The following is a 16,137-nucleotide window of genomic DNA, read 5'->3' as shown; positions in this document are numbered from 1 at the left end:
ACCAAAAAGCCAAAAAGGAAAAAAAAAAAAAAAACTTAAGATGCTTGAGTACAGTTTATTAGCTGGTTTGAATAGCACTTTTAATAGCAAAAATGTGTCTACATTGTTAATAGCTTACAACCACTTTTTTCAATACAAAGTAAACTTAGGTCATGTAAGTCTTAGCATTTTAAATTCCTCACCTCTGTGACCTATACAATAAAAAGTCCCAGATACTGTTGTCTGGCTGATTCCTGCAGAGATATGTATGACCGTATTAGTCGAGTGCAACTTCCTTAACCACCTTGGATGGGATCTGTTTAATAATGAAATAGTAAATATACAGACACGATTTTGAAAAGGAATCTCACTTCTATCCTCTAAAAATACCTTTCCTCTCAAGTTACAGTATACATATAACTTTATTACAAATTTTACAAACCACTAGTTTTTCATTTCCACACCTTAACAATCCCATCTCTAGATGCAGTAACAATGAAGCCCTGCGTTGTCTGGAAGGTGGCCACATCTGTGATGATGTCGTGGTGTCCAACAGGCAGAGATTCTGGGCCCCTCCGAGGGGTGTCATCACTTGGTCCCACTTTCTGCTTATTCTGGATCTCCTGTTTAACGGTTAGAAGTCAGGGAGAATGCCAGAAGTTAAAAGCCTGTACCACACTGTACCTCTTATCAATATTATTGCTTCTGGGACAGGCTGTTGTTGTTAAAGCTAAAACTTTCTGTGAGGTAGTCATCCTTTCACAAATACACTGAGTAAAAGAGTCCAAAATGATATGGTTTCCCCCAAGTAGGCCACTTACAAATATATACAAATTACTGGCCTGTTTATAAATTTTCCATATTACCTTCTGCCACCACCAGAAGAAAAAAAGAGAAAGCCTACAATAAAGGGGTATAAATGACCAGGATATGGACGCAAATACTTATCTATCATAAAGGAAGCTTTCATTCATTTACTGAGCACCTTCTAGGACCCAGGCACTTGCAGATTCATTATCTCGCATGAAGTTTTTGCCCAATTCAAGAACATAAGCTTTGGAGTTCCAATAGCCAGGTCTGAACCCCAGCTTTTCTGCCTAATACCTGGATGATTTTAGACAAGTTACTTCATGGTGCTTAACTTTATTCGTAGAATGAAAGTAATAAAGGTACTTTCTTCTAAAGACTGAGCAAGTGTATAAAGTGCTTACTTCGAACTGTGTACTTATGTGTGTGCCTTTAATATGTTTATTATACCTTAATAAAAGTGAATTTCAAAAAAAAGTACACAGAAAAGCCAATAGAAAATAAACACCTCTCTTAAATACTGCCACTCTTGGCCGAAGTCATTTTTGTGCCTACAGAAGCTGAAAGAAAACAAGACTGCTTGTACCTGGACAACTTCAGTGCCTTCAATTATTTTCCTATAGTAGGACACAGACGAAGAACTAGTACTTCCTGCAACAACATAGGACCTCTCTGGGTAAGCCAGGTCCCAAAACCTAGAGAGACAAAACGAATGCTGATCATATCTAGAGATGGGGAGGAATTAATGATCATTAACTTATATTCATCAATACATAACTTATTTTTTTTATTAGGAAAAGAGATTTTTCCTAGAAGAGCATAAAATTAGGGATAAATGAAGTATTAATAGCTATTCCTGCAAGATGTGGAGGATAAACATTACCAACATTGATAACACCCTAACATTAACCAGAGTATCCATCCACATATTATCCTTATTATCTCTCTCAAGTGTTACATAGTAAGTATCCTTTATCAGATATTGTACCTTATTTTCATGTCTGAGCCAGCTGTTAGAAGGATGGGATTTCCATCCGCAGGACTACAGTAGATACCATGGACACTGTGAGGAGAGGGCTTTAGAAAGAAAGAAATCGGAAGCAAATTAAAGATACCAGTGTTGGCATTTCTAGAAACAAGTCAACTGACAGTAGCTTTCCAGGCTTCTGATTAACTGAAGAAATCAGAGACCATTTACATATATCTTCTATAGGTCTTTCTCTGGGACCTTAAAATGCATCTGCTTTGTATCCTTCTGAATAAAGAGGCAAAATCTCTTCAACCTCTTAACATTTTCTATTTGGGAGGACTCCAACTAAAGGAGAACAAAACCTCTTTTCTACCTTTTGCCCCAGTGAAGTACCTGGGGCGGCAACCTGAAAACAGTGTAGGTAAGAGGGTCACATTCCAATCACCCCAGATTTTTACTGCATCTCCACAGAGACCTCACAAGCCTTAGGGAGCTAGCAACCAAACCTCCCAGATGTTAGTAAGCCTGAGGAATGGGAAAGCCACCCAAGACTAATTTAAAACAACCCAAAAGCCCAGCAGATACCAGGTTTGAGTGCCTGGGGTATGGGAAACTCGACTAGTCTTTAGAGTAAAAACTGGAGGCAAACCTGTAACTCGGAGAGTGGAGGTGCACTGCTAGCCCAGAGAGTGAATCTTCTGTCGCCGGTCTCCATGTCCCACATGGATACTTCATTGTTGCCCTGCACAGCTAAGGGCAACACAGGCCAGAACCATTAGTCAGACCAGAGCACTATTCTCAGAGCTTCCACATCTTGGTAGATAATCCAAGTCAGCCTGTACCTCTTTCTGTTTTTCTGATCCTGCAAAAAAAATCCTCACTCTACTTTTAAAGAATACTGTGACTCTGTCACCAGACTGTTTTAATCAACTGCCAGTAAATATTTACTGGTGTACAACACAGTGAAGAGAACTGTGGAGTAGAAAGGTAAAGCCTAAACAGATTCTGCCCTCAAGAAACCTACTGTCTAGAAGTAGGGAAAAAAATATTTAAAGGATTAAGACAATGACAGCAAAAAGAACTGTAGAATTCCACTTGAACTCAAGGAAAAGATCCAATCTGTTGGCAAGAACTGAGGTCACCTGATGGAGACATTTTCATTGGGACTAAAAGAACAAGTAGATGTGGGCAGATACAGGTGGTATACAGGCAAGTCATTTCAGGCAGAAACAACGTTTTGTGTTCTTTGGGAAAATGAGTAATTGGTGTGACTGAAGCACATCTGTGATAGGGAGGGATGGGAGATGAAGGCAGGATCGAAAAAGGGAAGTGTAGACCTGAGAAAGACATTATCCCTTAATTATTTCTGAGTTGGGGGGGGGATGGTGACAGTACTTCATTCCTTCATTGACATCTACTGAACCAACAATGTGTACTCTGAACTTATCCCCTGGATGCTGAGGAAGAGGAGGCCAAAAAAATGCAACAACAACAACAAAAAATCTCTATTTTATGGAACTTACATTCTAACGGGGACAATAAACCAAAAAAAGGCAAAGGCCCTGCATCAGGAGTGTGCTTAGTTCCAGGAGAAAGCCAGAAAGCCCCTGTGGCTGTGGTGACCTGAGCATGGGGGAGAGGCAGGAAAAGACATAGGAGGGCTGGCCACGTTCCATTCGCCACTCCAAGGCTAATCTATAGAGGCCACATCAACAGGCCCTGTGTGTGCCCTCTGGCTTCTACGATGTGGGTTTGGCCGGTGGTAAACTAAAAGCCCCCTGAATATGTAAGTCCTAATCTCCAGAGACTACACATGTTAACTTATGTTGTATAGTGACTTTGTAGATATGATTAAATTAAGGGCCTCAAGATGGGATTCTCCCGGGTTGTCCAAGTGAGCCCTAAATGCAATCACAGTGTCCTTAGAAGAGGGAGGCTGATTGACAGCAGAAAACAAAAGGACAGTGGAGCAAGATGCTACGGTGGTGGCTCTGAAGATGGAAGAAGGGGCCCACGAGCCAAGGCATGCAGCTACAGAAGCATGACAAGGCAAGGGAATGGATTCTCCCCTAGACCCTGCAGGGGTAATGTGGCCCTGCTGCCACCTTGAACTTGGCTCAGCAAAATTCATTTCAAATTTCTGGCCTCCAGAACTGTTAATGAATAAATGTGTGTTGTCTTAAGCTACCAACTTTGTGGTAATTTATTATACCTAAGAATAAATGGCCATAGGGAACTAATATAGGCCTGTGGAAGCCACAGTAGGAGACCAAAGGGATAGACGAATGTCTCATCTCAGGGGGGCTGTGTCCCTCATGTCAAACTCACTGCTCTTCTCAAGGTGGCCCTCTCTACTCAACTTCTCTGCAAACTCCAGTAACCATCCCATCCGCCCCCACCCCGTCTTCTGATACCAGCCCCATTTCATTGTGCTTTTATGATACCTCTACACCATACTTCCATCAATAGTTCCTTTGAAAATAAATCCTCAAATTATCCTACCTTGGGTATGCCATCTGTTTCCTATTGGAACCCTGACTGATAAAAAAAAAAGGTCAGAGGGCTAGCAGGGGCATATATCCCCAGTAGGCATCTGGGCCATAGTAAGGAGTCTGGTTGTAACTTGGAATGGGAAGGTACCGAACAGCAGAAAGAACAGTCTTAAGAAGTAAGGATTAAAGCAGGGAGTTACAAGCATGTTGTATTAATAGGGACAAGAGATTATGGTGGTTTGGATAAGGGAGACAGTGATGGAAATAGTAAAAATTGGTCAGATTCTGAATGTATTTTAGGACCATACAAGATTGGCTAAAGGACTAGAAGGAAGATGAGAGAGAAGAATCAAGGACAACACGAAGCTTCCTGAGCACCTCGAGTAAAAGAGCTGTCATTTGGGACTGGAAGAGATTGTGCCCAGTGAAATAAGTCAAGCAGAGAGAGTCAAGTATCATATGGTCTCACTTATTTGTGGAGCATAACAAATGACATGGAGGACATTGGGAGATGGAGAGGAGAAGGAAGTTGAGGGAAACTGGAAGGGGAGGCGAACCATAAGAGACTATGGACTCTGAAAAACAACCTGAGGGTTTTTGAAGGGGCGGGGGGTGGGGGGTTTGGGGGAACCAGGCGGTGGGTAATAGGGCACGTGTTGCATGGAGCACTGGGTGTTGTGCAAAAACAATGAATACTGTTACGCTGAAAAAATAAATTAATTAAAAAAAAAAGCTGTCATTTACTTGGACAATATGGTGGGAAGAACAGTTTTGTCTCAGGGTAAGGAAACCAGGTATTCGGTTTAGACATGTCAAATTTAAGGTGTCTGTTAGATATGTTAGGGGGGATTTTAAGTAGCTATAAAACTGTGAATAAATGTGGTATTTAAAGCATAGAACTACACAATATCATACAGCAAAGCCAGTGGAGGAGGAGGAGGAGTTAGGACCAAAGACTGAGCCCTGAGGCAGTAGAGCAGGCCAGGTTTAAAAGAAGATGGGGAATCAGCTGCAAATCAATGAACACAAGAACCAAGAAAGTGATGTCCTTGAAGTCTTGTAAGGAAAGTAGTTCAGAAAGAGGATACTGTAACTGACCAAAGGATGAGTCAAGTAAGAGGTGAGCAGATCAATGGCCATCAAATTTGGCAACATAAGTCTTTGACAGCAGCAGCATATGAGAAGGGACCAAAGAGGCTAGATGCCAGACAACCAGTGAGAAGACGTAAGAACAGCAAGAGCTACTATGTACCAAGCACTGCACATATGCCAGGCTGTGTGCTCTGCACGTGTTTCATCTCAAATTCTTAACAACTCTGCTAAGAAAGTATTTTTAACCACATTTTACAGATAAGGAAAGTAAGTTTCAAAGACCTGCCAAGAATCCATACAAGAAAATCCAAATGCCCAATGAGGGGAAGGATGGGAAGCGAAGCTTGCAAAAAACACAACAGAAACACATCAACAAGAAATGGCATCTGACAAGGATGAGTCAAGGTTTCTAACTCAGATTTCTAAGATGGTGGTGGCAGCTTCAACAAAAATATGGGAGAAAGGAAACAAATGGAAGGTAATGGTACAAGTCAGGAGATCATTTTTAAGGATAATAAATATGAAATGACAGCGAGATAGCAGTGGTAGGAACTTCCATCATCAGAAACAGAACAAAATCAAGCATTTGGTTCACACGTGAAATAAAAACTCAAAGAATTTGAGTCTTGGCAGCAGCATATTATGCCTTTCAAAAACATACCCCAACACCAGAAAACCAGCCCTCCATTTTACCTGCAATCACCCAGGACTGGTACAGAGGGTGCATGGAGAGGCGTCTGATTCGAGCCCTGGAAGGATGACAGTGACTGGAAATTGGCAACTGGAACCTCATGTCCCAACAAGCCATAGTACCACTGCTTGTACCTTAAAAGAAAAAAAGTCAAAAAGATTACCATATAATGATTAAAATACACCAAGCTGCATTTATACAAATAATAAACACCACTAGCTTTGTGTGAATGTATTTTATTCATTCTTTGTTCTCATGAAGCTATCTCCCTGGGGTCACACAGCACTTCTGGTTGTTAAATAAAGATATAAAATGAGATGAAAATGCTACTACATAATTGTCAAATAAATGTAAGTTGAAAATGAATAATTCATTAATTACACTGGTATTAATTGCCAAAGGCACACATGAAAAACAGAAAGTCTAGAGAAGAAATAAACTGCATTTGATAAGCCAAAATGTTCAGAATGCCTTAAATCACCAAAACCCATGTTTTAGTGGCATTTAGTGATCACTTAACCAACCCACAGTGGCAGCAGCTTTATAGCTAGCATCAGACTTCAATCATTTCCATGTGCCCTTTTCTCCAAAACATTCTGGAAACCGGTATTGATATTCAATCACAGCAGAAACTGGAGTGAGGACCTGTACATCTGCCCACAACAAACTCCACAGAGAAGCCCCCATTGCCAAAGAATACTGCCGACCCCAGCACTGAACAGCCGGTCCTGACAGAGGCACAGAGCATATTCCTGGACTGGGATCCAATTCCAGTGGAGATACTGGGAGTGTGAAAAGGCAACAGGGCAACAGGGCCCCTCTGCAACCCTGCCCCACCGCAGGACCGTGGCTCAAACAGCCAGAGGTAGTTTGGCTGCCCTCAAAGCTGATGAGAGCCATCTGAGAGCCATCACTGCCATTTACTAAGCTACTCTCAGAGTTTCATACCTACACATAGGCCTGGCATCCCATCTTCTCGAACCCGTACAGTTTATTCCCACAAAAGGCAAACACAAAGTATTCCATATAAACTATATAAAAAGACATAAAGGAAAGGGCAGATACTTAACAATGTCATAAATAAAAGTTAGGGAATCTGGAAACCAAAATTTAAGCACAACAGATTATAATTCTTCAGAAAGTATGGCAAATGGGAAAAAGTGAGATGTGACACATTCTCAAGGGGCAGTTTCAAAGTCTTATGCGGCAAAATGTGAAACTAAAATAGGAAAGCAGCCAGCAAGATAACATGGTACACTTTCAGCCTTTGAGAAAGGGAGATAAGGAGGAATAATGGGGCAAGAATCCGACGTTTAGCTCTTCTCCAGTACAAGGTCCTGTGATAGATGCTTTTAATTCATTAAATCCTCAAAGCAGCCCTTGAAAGGATTAGCCGCATCCTAAGACTCAGAGAAGCTATGCAGCTTGCCTGGGGTTACTGGAATTTGAAACCCAAGTCTGCACAAATTCAAATGCTCTCATCAAAGAAGCCTGCTGCTTCCGTGGCAGGATAACAGAATGCCACCAAATCTGATCGCTATAATGATTACAAAAAGGCTCATTTAGGAACAAAGTGAAAATGGAAACTTTTAGGCACTGGGATACTGAAACCTTTCAAATTTTTTTAATAAAAAAAGTAAATTGCAAGTGATTATAATGTAATAATCAAAAAAAAAGGAGATGAGGAGGTGCCTTGGTTTTGACTCAGGTCATGATCTCAGGGTTGTGAGACTGAGCCCGTGTCAGGCTCTGAGCTGAGTGTGGAACCTGCTTGGGATTCTCCTCTCTCTTTCCCTTCGCTTCCATCCCCCCAACTCCAGAAAAGGGGCGGGGGATTACCAATGATGAAAAAGGAAAAAACTGTCACAAGAAGGCAATTCCAGGTATTAGTGGCATTCACAACCTAGTCAATGACTTTCAAATCAGCTCACCAATGCAAAGCCAGCACTGGTGGATGTCCACAGCAAAGGAAGTGATAAGGCCTGACTTCAGATCATGCTTTAGTGTCCATGCATTGCTTGAAGACCTGAGGTCCCAACCAACTAGAGAGCCATTCACAGTGGCATAGGCGAGAACAGACTGTGCCCCAGAGTTGAAGTGATGCATATCCACGACACAGCCATCATCCTTCTGGTCTAGAATTCTAAAGAAATACACAAAGCAAAAGGTGAAGATTTTTCTAGTCACTGAAAACACAGACCAGCTTCTATTTAAGATAAATTTATATTCTAACCATAGTCAAGAAATAACAACTGTGACCCATCAAGCCAATGATACCTGAGGCATTTTTTTCCCCTGAGGCATTTTTTAAAGTAACTTCAGACTTACAGAAGAGTTGCACAAATAGTACACAGAATTCTTATATATCCTTCACCCAGCTTCCCCTCATGTTAATAACCTACATAATCATAGAAAATTTATCAAAACTAAGAAATTAATCTTAGAACAATGCTTATAAAATACAGAACATAATCAGATTTTTATTAGCTTTCCACTCATGTCCTTTCACTGTTCCAGGATCCAAAACAAGATACCACATGGCATTCAGTTGTCATGTATCTGACCCTAGTCTTTGATTGCCTTTCATGATTGTGACATTTTTCAAGATTACTGGTTATTTTATAGAATATCCCTCCATTTGGGTTTGCCTCATGTGTTCTCACCCAGTATATGCCTTATGGAAGACCACGAAATAATTTCTCAGGGCATTTATGAGGAGGTACCTGATGCTAATTAGAACATATTAGTGGTGATATTAACCTTAATCATTTGGCTAAGGTGGCATCTACCAAAAGATTCTCCACTATAAAATTATTTTTTCATTTATAACTACTCAATCTTTAGGGCAAATACTTTTGAGACTATGTAAAAATCCTGTTTCTGCTTGAAGTTGTGTCTACAAATTTTAGAATCCTTTGATAGATCATACCTGTGGTGTTCTAATGGTGACTATTTACCTCATTCCTTCTATACTTACTGATCAGAATTCCTCTGTAAAGAAGACTGGTCACTACTTCCCCCATTAATTTATTTATTCATTTACTTACTTATATCAGTATGGACTTGTGGATATTTATTTTATTCTCTGAGTTGTAACCCAATACTAGTATTATTGTTTTGTTGCTCAAGTTGTTCCAAATTTGGCCACAGGAAGCTCTCTCAGGTTGGCTCCGATGCCCTTTCAATGTGCTTTTTTGAACCACTTCCTAACTTTCTGGCATCACAAGATACTCAAGACTCATCTTGTATTTTCACTGCTCAACCTTGGAATCAACCAGTTCTCCAAGGAGCCCTGGTTCCTTTTATGGGGGAATGGTACTTAAAGATTTATTTATTTATTAGAGAGGGAGAGAAAGAGAATATTGAGCAGACTGCTGAGCACAGAGCCTGACATAGGGCTCAATCCCACGATCCTGAGGATTATGACCTGAGCCAAAATCAAGAGTCAGATGCCCACCTGACTGAGCCACCCAGATGCCCAGGAGAATGGTGTTTAAAAGCCAAGGTCTGTGTGCTAAGTGTTCACTGCTATGGGGGTATCCCTGCTCTAGTTCCTCTCAATGGCCAGAACTAGAGAATATGTATATGATACCTCATAGCTACACACATTATCTGTACTTCTGTATCCTCTTATGGGCATGTGTGCGTATGTATGCAAACACACACACACACACACATATACACACATATGCATATACATATATCATGAGTCCCTATTGACACTGAGCCCATATTCATATCTATCTAGCATGAGGGTTCATTTCAGCAATCCCCTTTTCATATTTGTAACTTCTTTCCTCAGCAATGAGAAACCTGGCTCTCATTACCTACATACTTACCTTTCGCTCAACCTTAGCATACAACTAAAGTAGTTTTGGAATTGATAAACCATATCCTGTGACAAATAACCAACTAGAACAGTGACTTCAGTGACTTCAGTTCCTTCTGTCATTCACCTTGCAGTGTCCAGTTAAACTACTGTTTTCCACAGGTATTAGGATGGCTCCTCTATTGCCCACACTCTTCAATGTGCCTATATGCTTCATCTGTAGAGTAAGTAGACCGATTTGTCATGGACTGCATTCTACCTTTCATCCTATACCTGGGTTAATTTTTTTTTAACTTAGAGTAAAATTTACTCTTTGTGGTATACAGTCCTGTGCATTATGACAGAAACACAGCCATGGATCTTCTACCACAGAACCACACAGAATAAGTGCACACCCCAAAATTATCTTGTGCAGCCCCTTTGTTGTCAACCTGTGACGACCACTCATCTCAATTCCTCCCTATAATTTTATGCTTTCCAGAATGTCACACAGTTGGAAATATACAATAAGTAGTCTTTTGGGTCTAACTTCTTTCGTTAGCAAAAAGAATGTAGGATTCATTGCTTGTTGCATTAATCAACTGTTTATTCCTTTCATGACTGATAATAAAAATAATAACACTGGTTCCCTTTTGTTTCTTTTTATGTACTATTCCACTATATGGATATGCCTATTTTTTTCAAGCTAAGGCACTCTTAAACCAAAAAGAATTCATAAACATATTGGCCAGCCTCCCTGATCAGTACATATCATGCTTTTGCAGCATACACTATTTTAGTTTTATCTCTTAGATCAAGAGTCAGCAAATAACAGCCAGGCAGTAAATATTTTGGGTTTTGCAAGTCATATATCTCTATTGCATATTCATTTTTTTACAATCTTTTAAATATCCAAAAATCATTCTTAGCTTATGGGTCATACTGTAGGCTATAGTTTGCTGACCTCTACATCTTAGAAAAACAACTATATTTAAAAAAAAAAAGATTTTATTTATATATTTGACAGAGAGAGAGCAGGACAGCACAGGCAGGGGGAGCAGCAGAGGAAGAGGGAGAAGCAGGCCCTTCGCTGAGCAGGGAGCCTGATGTGGGGCTCAATCCCAGGACCCTGACCTGGGATCATGACTTGAGCTGAAGACAGTCACTTAACTGACTAAGCCACCCAGGTGGCTTATAAATATAAGCAACTGTATTTACAAACATTCTAATACTGACTGTATTTCCCCCAGAGGGATGATGAAAGGTCCAAATGCCATAAATTCTAATAATTAAGAGGCATGACAACAGCTGATATGACTGAATGAAGCAAACTTAAAAAAAAAAAGACTCATGGCAAGGTTTCTTTGGAGCAACCACTATCAGGTACAGTGAAATCTACTAAACATTCTGGTACAATCTCCCCATCTGTGTAGTAAATGTCTGCTTAGGGTGAAGACAGTAACATTCATAATGGAAAGGGCTATCTGCTGCAAGGTACCTATGGGAGGAATGTGCATGTCTGTTTGTGTGTCCGGCCAGCACAGCCATCACATAACACAATCTGTCAACAGCTGTTGGTTAAGTTCCATGGAACTCAATAGTTATACTGTGATACAGTCCTCCTCTGCTGAAACAATTTAAAAAAAAAAAAAAAAAGCAGGCATTTTTTAGTTAAAAACAATATATAATATGTCCTAGACAAAAGCTACCCAAATCTGTTCAGTGAATGTCTTAAACATAATGCATATTTTTCATTGTAAAGGCAAAACAAAGTTATAAACAAAATAATATAAATAAAACCTTAGATGATCCAACATACATCCTTTCCTTCTTAGCTACCCCAACCACCATGTCTTAGAATCCACTTAACTATAAAAATTTGCTCATTCTGTTTTATTTCTATCTCCCCCTCTGCCTGCATGCCCCTCTCAACCTAGTCTCCCCTCCTCCAGGCCTTCTTCCCTATGCCCTGCAAGCTGGCTCCCCGTCCCTGTAACACGGGCACATTATCACATTGCACCTGAATTCATCTGTTAACTGGTCTGCTTCTTCCATTAGACTGTAGTGTGTTAGAGAGCCTAACGTATCTTGGAATTTGGATAACATATCTTTGTATTTGGAATCCTAGGTGTGTAGCACATACTGGTCAGCTGAAAACTTGTTCTGCTTTATCTTTAAACGTCTTACCCTGTGTTAATCCGGGGGCAACCACAATTTGTAAGAAGTGAAGGAAATTCTTATATAAAACCAGCTGGTATTTTGTTTTACAATGATAAGCAAATTATTTGACTAAAAGCAGCACTCCATGTTCCCATCAACTTCAGATATTTTAATGCCAAGTGACAAAATGCTGATGTTTTGAGGTTTTGTTTTGTTTTTTTTTTTTTTTTTAATGAAGAACATTCACATTCTAAAAATCAGCCAGCCAGAGTTGTGCTTTTCGTAGTTGAGACAAAAGATGCATCTGATAATTAGGTTATTCAAACAGATTCCAGACTGGGATGAGCCGCAAGTTCAAAGCCTCCCTTCTGACCTTACAGCAGAAAGAAGATATACAGAGCTTTCTGAAACTAACTGCATGTGACAGATTTCAGCTGAAAACAGTTTTATTTATTTCATGTGCTAAAAAAAGAATACAATCTAATAGGCCCTTAGTTGATCCAAACTACATTGGCAAAATAGGATTAAATTATCCTAGTGCACTAAATGCTGTTTTAAAAACACAAAAGATAGAAGATACCTGCTTTGCAGAGGCTGAATCTTAGGAGACTTGGGCAGCTTAGAAGCTTCGATCGCAAGAAGCTGGACGGCACCGTTGTCAGATGCAATGGCTAAGTAGTGGGAGCCCTGGCAGAACGTAAGCGTCTTGACACGTCCTCCAATTCGGCTGTACGTAAGAGTAGATCTGTACAAAAGAAAACAATGCATTTCTGCAAAGGCCACAGAGCATTATTATTGCTCTTACTAAGTAAATATCCACAAAGCTATTAACCAACAAAATAACTGCTTTGAGGTCTGTTTCACCTCCTCGCTCTCCTAACAAACCTTAGAATCCTGACCAAAAGTTCTGGCACAAAATCAACTTTTCTTCTCCTATTTTCAAATGGTCATCCCCATAACACTTCTCTCCTATCACAGAAAAGCTGTCATCCTCCTTTCCAACTCCCATTCATGTTGCCCTCATCCAGCTCTCCTTCTACTCTTACAATACCATAAGCCCTATTCTTGCACCATTCAGTAATTCTGTAATTCTTAAGATGCAGCCTGACACAGCAGGAAAAACACTGGCTTTGGAATGAAAGACCTGAGTTCCAGTACTGACCACTCATATGACCTTGGTCAAGCCACTTACCTTGCTATGTATCAGTTTACTCATCTACAAAACAGGACTGCCCTAACTTCTCTACTTGGAACACAGTGAAGCTCAAATAATATGTAAATAATAAAACACTCATAAATGCACAGTATTTATTATAATATTCAGTCTCTCCCACACACATGCTGACCTCTTAAGTTATCTACTTCCCTTTCTCAAATTCAATGCCAAACTGCTTGAATATATGAACTACATAGGGTGCCTCCCAGGATTACCAATTCCCTCTTTCAGTACCTTCAGTACCTCCTTCATAAGGTGCACACTCATCCTTCTCTGGGGCCATACTTCTGAAAGATCACAAGTCCCTAATCACCAAATTTATTCATCTCCATCTTTTCTACTTGTTTCATTTTATTATGCAAGCTAATACATACTACAAAGAATTATTAAAACTATAGAAAAGAATATGGAAAAATAAAAACATTTATAATTCTATCCCCAGAAACACTATTAACATTTTGTTATATAACCTTCCAAAGGGTTTTCTATGCATATTATAATATATTCATATTTGCTTCTTAAATAAATATGTAATGATATGTTGTATTTTTTATTAATCTTTACTCTCTAGTTCACGTCTTCTTAATCACAGCTTTGTTGGAACACAATACCAATAAGGTACCAGTATGGTAGATGAGTATAGAGATCCAGGGACAAGGCACTGGGAAACACAGGAATGCCATTATTGTTCAGTCTCTTGCATTTGTTTGCTCTCTCCCCCTCTCTTTTAATATTGAGGTATAAATTACCTATCATGAAATTCACTCTCTTAAAGACATTGATAGTACAGTCACTAAGTTTTATAACCATTACCATTATGTAATTCGAGAACCTTTACATCACCCTTAATAGAAACCCAGGACCCATCCACAGTCATTCCCCAATCCTCTATTCCTCCAGCTCCTGGATAGTCCGTGACTTACAACTTTTCAACTTTATGATGGTATGAAAGCAACAGGCATTCAGTTGAAACCATACTTCAAGCTTTACATTTGATCTTTTCCTTGCTAGTGACATGCCATACGATCTACTCATAATGCTGACCAGTGGCAGTAAGCCACAACTCACAGGCAGCCACGTGATCACAAGGGTAAAAAACTAACACACTTAAAACCATTATGATAATCTACAATGATTCAGTTTTTCTTTTGGTGGTCAACAAATTACATGAGCTATTCAATGCTTTATTATAAAATAGGCTTTTTTTTTTAAATCTTATTTATTTGACAGAGAGAGAGAGAGCAAGAGAGGGAATACAAGCACTAGAGTAGGAGAGGGAGAAGCAGCCTTCCTGCTGAGCATGGAGCCCAATGCGGGGCTCGATCCCATGACCTAAGCCAAAGGCAGATGCTTAACAACTGAGCCACCCGGCGCCCCTAAAATAGGCTTTGTGTTAAATGATTCTGCCCAACTGTAGGCTAATGTAGACTAAGCATTTGAAGGTATGCTAAGCTAAGCTACGATGTTAGGTAGGTTAGGTAAACTGAATGCATTTTTTACTTAATAGTATTTTTAACTTATGATGGTTTTATCATGATATATAACCCCATCATAAATCAAGGCAGATCTGTACTAATCTACTTTCTCTCTGTGGATCTGCCTATTCCAGACATTTCATATAAATGGAATCATACAATATGCTAGCTGACCTTTGAATCGGGTTTCTTTCACATAGCATGTTTTCAAGGTTTATCCAAGCTATAGCATGTGTATTTCAATCTTTTTTGTGGCTTAATACTCCACTCTATAGAGGATACACCACATTTTGTTTGTCCATTCAATAGCTTACAGACGTTGTGGTTTCCACTTCGGGGCTATTATGAATGCTGCCGCTGTGAACACGTGTGTACAGATTTTCATGTGAACAAATGTTTTCAACTGTCTGGGGTTTATACCTACAAACTGAATCGAGTGGTCATTATTAGGTAACTCTATATTTAGCATCTGAGAAACAGCCAACGATTTTCCATCATTACTCCACCATTTTACATTCCTACCAGCAACATATAAAGGTACCAGTTTCTCCACATCCTTTCCAGCACTTGTTACTGTCTTTTTAACTACAGCCATTCTAGCGGGTGTGAAGCGGTATCTCACTATGGTTTTGATTTGTATTTCCCTAGTGACTAATCATGTGGAACAGCTTTCTGTATATTTATTGGTCCTATTTGGAGAAACATCTATTTGAATCCATCATCCTTATTTTAGTCATCCTTTTATTGTTGAGTTGAAAAAGTGTATATACATATATATATACATATATATACATATATATATATGGTGTGTATTTATATTTACAAGTATTTCTCTCTTTCTGGGGGTTGTCCTTGCACTTTTTCAACAGTGTCCTCCAAAGCACAAATGTTTGTAACTTTGATGAAATCTCACTTGTCTCTAAACACTCCTTTAAGCTACAGTCCGTAAGTTTTGGCATGTTGTGTTTTCATTTTCATTCATCTGAAAGTATTTTCTAACTTCCCTTTGAACCATTGGTTATTTAGCCATCTGCTGTTTCATTTCCATATATTTGTCAATTTCTCAGACCTTTCTGTTATTGATACCTAGTTTCATTCTATTGTGGTTAGAAAACATATGTCAATATGTTTCAATGCTTTTGAATTTACTGAGGCTTGTTTTATGGCCTCATATATGGTTTAATCTGTAAAGTGTTCCATGTGCACTTGAAAAGAATTTATATTCTGCTACTGTTGGGTGGAGTGTTCTACTAAAATCTCTAGATCTGGTTAGTCTGTAGTGTTGATCAAATCTATTTGATGTGTTATCTGGTGCATGTGTTTGCAACTGTTGTTTTCCTGATACACTGACTCTTCTATCATTATAAAACGTCCTTATTTATCTATAATGGCAATTTTTGTCTTAAAGTTAATTTTGTCCAACATTAATATAGCTGCTCCAGTTCTC

At 39.4% G+C, this 16,137-nt stretch overlaps 1 protein-coding gene across 2 annotated transcripts in view; it reads right to left on the bottom strand.

Moving 5' to 3' along the window:
• Positions 1-35: 35 nt before the first annotated feature.
• Positions 36-16,137, bottom strand: part of PIK3R4 (phosphoinositide-3-kinase regulatory subunit 4) — an 88,838-nt gene continuing 72,736 nt past the window's right edge. For both annotated transcript variants that reach the window (XM_046003334.1, XM_046003335.1), the window contains exons 14-20: positions 12,580-12,744; positions 7,963-8,174; positions 6,034-6,165; positions 2,406-2,506; positions 1,775-1,863; positions 1,373-1,481; positions 36-602 (exon numbers count right to left, since the gene is read on the bottom strand). In XM_046003334.1, coding sequence (XP_045859290.1) covers positions 432-602; positions 1,373-1,481; positions 1,775-1,863; positions 2,406-2,506; positions 6,034-6,165; positions 7,963-8,174; positions 12,580-12,744 — 979 coding nt within the window. In that variant the 3' untranslated portion in view covers positions 36-431. The remainder of the gene's footprint in view (positions 603-1,372; positions 1,482-1,774; positions 1,864-2,405; positions 2,507-6,033; positions 6,166-7,962; positions 8,175-12,579; positions 12,745-16,137) is intronic.

Source organism: Meles meles, chromosome 4 (genome assembly GCF_922984935.1).
Source record: "Meles meles chromosome 4, mMelMel3.1 paternal haplotype, whole genome shotgun sequence".
Taxonomy (NCBI): domain Eukaryota; kingdom Metazoa; phylum Chordata; class Mammalia; order Carnivora; family Mustelidae; genus Meles; species Meles meles.
This window is presented reverse-complemented; position numbering and strand designations above follow the sequence as displayed.